The 4,983-nt window shown below is 45.3% G+C and overlaps 1 protein-coding gene across 1 annotated transcript; it reads left to right on the plus strand.

Annotated features, from left to right (window-relative positions):
- The first annotated feature begins 1,199 nt into the window (after nt 1-1,199).
- Nucleotides 1,200-4,589, plus strand: znf703 (zinc finger protein 703). The gene is made up of 2 exons (XM_017414493.3): nt 1,200-1,862; nt 2,263-4,589. The coding sequence occupies exons 1-2, from the start codon at nt 1,611-1,613 to the stop codon at nt 3,769-3,771; spliced, it is 1,761 nt and encodes a 586-aa protein (XP_017269982.1). The 5' UTR covers nt 1,200-1,610; the 3' UTR covers nt 3,772-4,589.
- Nucleotides 4,590-4,983: the final 394 nt, after the last annotated feature.

The following is a 4,983-nucleotide window of genomic DNA, read 5'->3' on the forward strand; positions in this document are numbered from 1 at the left end:
TCAGGCACTCTTCACAGTAGAAACATCATTCAAATTTTAAACCCGTCATGGAAAGTTGGACTTTATATGACTGAACCACATTTTTATATATTCAGTGGTTTTACTACACTTACACAATTGCAGTTGGAGTTTCAAAAGATTTGGAGATTTTTCTACTGAATGTTCAGCTTACAGAATAATGTTGTTACTGTCTAAACCTTTCCAAAGTTTTGCAAAGAAACTCTCTTTACTACCACAAACTTCTCACTTTTATACATCAAAATGTAGGCAATTTTTGCCCAAAGTGTCTCACTGCTACAAGATTCACTGATTTCTCTTTAATCCTCCCAGAATGCAGGGTGCACACAGCCAAACTTTAATCGCATCTAAGCTCAGATTTTTCTCTTCAAAACTGGAAGTGAACCCTCTTTTTAACTTGTCATATCTCTTACATAAAACTGTAAAAACTGACATAAGTGGCAACAGACACTTCTGACACTTATGGTTCAGGAATATTTTCAGTATAACTTTACTTTCTGTACAACTGTTTATTTGAGGCGTACCTTCTATTCCACATTTGTGTCTACTTATCTTACCAAGAGTGCTATCAGGGAATGACAGGCACAGCTTTGTAGTTACCACGGTGAGTGTAATGAGCTATTAGCAACAGCTTCAATATTTCTTTGGATCTTTACACTTCTTATACCGTTCATACATCAAAACATTGGTGTTTTGTCACCTTAGATTATTCCATAAGTAAGTCCCAAAATCCTACTGGGGTTTAGAAAAGAAAGTTTATGTTAGAATTTCAGCCAGTAGCTGCATTGGCACTCATTCTTAAGAAACTTCATTAACATGCATCTTTTTACAAAGAGTGGGTCCACAGCAAACTGTACAAGCAATTAAATCTTCAAACACCTAGGGAGGAATATTGGATTTTGCCCCACTGTTGTATCAAATTCCTCTACTGCGCCCCCCTTAAACTCTTCTCGGAGGTGTTGTGCCATATTTTATTACCACTTTATGTTCAGTTTGCATGTGGATTATGGAGGTCACTGGCACAAATTTGCAGCTACATTACAGCCTGAACCAGAGGGTGAGGCTTGGAGGAAAACCCCGCCCCACTGCCTTTCTCGCCCCTTCCCAGTTTAAGAATGCGGAGACTTGTGATTGGATGGTGACTGCCTGCTTTGAAAACCCTCCCCTCATCTCCAGTCCGAGGAGGAAGCGAGGGACTGAGGCTGCTGCAGTGGGAGAAAGAGCAGCACGCAGCGAGCAGGACTCTGGCACTCACGCTCACCTCTGCGGGGTTTTGTCCACAACTTGTCTCTCATTTTTGGTGATCAGCGATTACTCCTGGTGTTTTCTGCGCTTTCCCCATCACTGGATAAAGGAATATTTATGAATAATTAGTACGCTTTTTTGAAGGATGACATTTTGGCAATTTGGTCTTCTGTAAAACACCTTTATTCCGACACGGAGGACGCGCTTTACGCGCAGCCATTCTGGATTATCTCTCTCTATCTCTGTATTAAAAATCGAATTTATCATCATGAAGTGAGCAGAGAAATAAAACTCAAAGCGGTGACCACTCCTTACACGCCCTCGGCTCCGTTCGCGCTCAGATCCAGATGAGAGATCTCCTCGGTGGAGCTGAAGCGCTTTTACGCAGCCAGTCCCCGGAGCGCAGCGGCGATCCACAGCGAAGAGGAGCAAAGAGAGCGTCCGATCCCACACCCACGTCCACTTCATCTCCCTCCGACCCGTCGCGTCAAGCTAAGAGGCTTCCCATCCGGATCGTAAGGATGTTGACTGCGCACAGCGGCCACTTGCTACACCCGGAGTACCTCCAGCCCCTCACATCTGCGCCTGTCAGCATTGAAGTAAGTATTGAAAATAATCAGGAAAGGGAAAAAAAGAAAGCTATATATATATAGTAAACAAACATTTCTCAAAGCTGGCGTTTTTCTATGTGATTTTCCCTCAAATTTTACTCAGAACATTAGGTCTGTGGGCTTCTGTAAATGCTTTTTTGTCCTGCCAAATATGCCTTTTGGGATGTTTTAGGAACAGTTGGCAGAATTTATAAGAAGCTGATTAAAAAACGTTTTTAAAAAAATGTAATTAACAACTTTCTGTTTAGGTGTGGGGGACTGATCAGAACAGATGGGACTTTTTTCATAATTTAGGGATAATTTAAGTAATTTTCCAATAATAACTATAAAACTGGATTAAGATAAAAGGCAAATTGAGTTCACCATTTCATCCCTTCTGTTTTCACAGCTGGATGCAAAGAAAAGTCCTTTGGCTCTGCTGGCCCAGACTTGCTCTCAAATTGGCAAACCTGACCCCCCCTCCTCCTCCAAGTTGGCCTCCCTCTCCTCCAGCAGTCTAGGAGATAAGGAGTCCTCCAGCCGCTCATCCAAGTCTGGAGAGCAACACCAGTCCCTGGATGACAAATCCAGCTTCAAGCCTTACTCTAAGTCATCTGGCGACTGCCGCAAGGACGTTCTTGTGACAAAGGGGTCATCAGATAAAGCCGCTTTCAGGGTGCCAAATGGAAGCTCCAGTGGAGGAAGTGCTTCGTGTCCGTCTTTTTCCTCTAATTCTCGATCGCCAAGCTCCAACTCTCCTCCCCTGCACACACCGAGCCAGTCCCACAGACAAAGCCATTCCCCATCTACGCAAACCCCGTCACACTCCCAGGCCCCACACATGGACAACAAGCCCGGGATTTCAGAACAGGCCGGCTCAGACAGCAGCAGCAACAGTGCAGGCAAAAAAGACTCAGATGTAGTGAGGTCAGGGGGAGATGGGGCTCAGTTAGCCAACTCCAGCCAGGTACGGGCCAGCGCTAACTCCAGCAATGCCAGCTCAGCCAGCAGCCCACGGCCAGAGAGCAAGACTGACCCACAATCTTCTTCTCAGTCTGGCCTGAGCTCCGGACACATTGCACCGGTCTCACCTTTTAAACCAGGACATTCCGTCTTCCCCCTGCCCCCTGCTACCATGGGCTATCACGGCTCCATTGTGGGGGCCTATGCTGGCTATCCTTCACAATTTGTTCCTGGCTTGGATCCTACCAAATCTAGTTTGGGCTTAGGACTTTCAGGAAAGCACCCCAGCTCCAGCCCGCTAACTGGAGCCTCACCTCCATCTCTGATGCAGGGTTTATGTCGGGACCCTTACTGTCTGAGTTACCCCAATGCACCCCACCTAGGAGGCGGTAATTGCTCCACATGTGTTCATGACCCCTCAAGCCTAAAAACTGGTTTCCCTCTGGTCTACCCCTCACACCACCTCCACTCTCTGCACTCTGGCTCGTTGTCATCCAGCACCACACCCTCCCTGTCCCACCCCCTTTACACGTATGGCTTCATGGTCTCGAACGAGCCTCTGCCCCATGCCTGTAACTGGGTGTCTGTCAGTGGTCCCTGCGATAAGCGATTTGCTACATCAGAGGAGCTACTAGCCCACTTACGTACCCACACATCCCTGCCTGGAATGGTGGACAGTAAGCTGTTTTCAGCCTATCCTTCATCAGTGTCATCCACAGCTTCGTGCCATCTCCATTTGCCTCCACCCAGTAGCCCAGGTGCCCTGCCCAGCTCATTTTCCCTCCGAGGCTCTCCTGGGTTGGGCCTGGCCCGCTACCACCCTTACAGCAAATCCCATCTGCCCGGAGCACCAGGACTTCCAATGCCAGGCCTTCCCTCCTCCTCAGCCTATTACTCCCCCTATGCCCTCTACAGTCAAAGACTCGGCTCAGCCTCCGCCCTGGGATATCAGTGACAAAATGCTGTGGAAACACCAACAAACTGCAGGCATCAGATTGGACTCTTAAGAGCAACCCTGAAGATGGGTTCGAGAGACTGAAGTTGTCACCAGTGAAGGGCATTGTGCCTGCTGACCTGTCTGCCAGGAGTACCACCTGTTAGCCTCAGGATTGTGACTGGTACTCCAGAAGCAAAGATCCTGCAACAGAAAACAAAGCAGACTTCAGTGATTAAAAATGGCAGGAGGCCTAAAAGTGAAAACTTGTGAGATGGTTACGACAGTCATTATTTTTTTATGTTTACTTTTTGTTTGTTTTTAAAATTTCTCTCCCAGAAATGAAAGACTATTTATTTTTCACTTGAGCGCTGGGTATTTAACCCTGGGGAAATTTTTTTAGCTAATCCAGTAAACTGTCTCCAGTATTCTAAATAAGAAAGATTGATTTGAATATACCACCATTATGCCTATCATATCACCCAAAAATAAAAAGGTTGAACCATGATGTAGATGAATTATGAGGCTTTATTTTGGGGATCTTTTTTATCTCCTTTCCTCTCTGCTGTTTTTTTTTTTACCCTTGACTCAGACTCTGGAGAAATGCATGTCCTTGAGAATTATCTTGAACAATGCTATTATTTGTATTTGTAAATATGCAAAGATGTAATATTTTTTCAAGCTTACAAGGTATCAGCAAGTTTGGGTGACCTACACAAATGGTGCAAAGATTAAAAAAAAATTAATAAAAAAAAAAGATGAATAAAGACAATGATGGCTGTGCTATCCGACCAACAGGAAAAGGTCTTATTTTGTTAAATAAATAATACATGATTGCATTTTGACTTGTTTTTTCCCTCATTGAATACTATAGATAGCCCCATGAAGGAGGTTTTTGTTACAAGCCTTAGAGGACACGGTAAATCATTCCAGACTGCAGCACTGCACTTATCTAAGACTATCTATCATTATGGCTCTTACAGCTGCGCTATATGTGGCTATGTGTAATATTTCATGGCTCATATCACTTGACAGGGTTGTCCTGAAGAGAGCAACCTGGGTCACATTAGTCCTGTTAGCTAGTCTCCGAGGGCTTTCAGTCCTCCTCCTTCCATCACCCAGATTGCCTTTGTTGTTGCGAGTGCAGCTTTTAATTGCTGATTCTTGTTTGTGAGGGAGGGAAAGGGCCTCCTCAGCAAAGTGGATAGCTGTGTGGAGAGGCTGCCGGGTCAC

Source organism: Kryptolebias marmoratus, linkage group LG1, assembly GCF_001649575.2.
Source record: "Kryptolebias marmoratus isolate JLee-2015 linkage group LG1, ASM164957v2, whole genome shotgun sequence".
Lineage (NCBI taxonomy): Eukaryota > Metazoa > Chordata > Actinopteri > Cyprinodontiformes > Rivulidae > Kryptolebias > Kryptolebias marmoratus.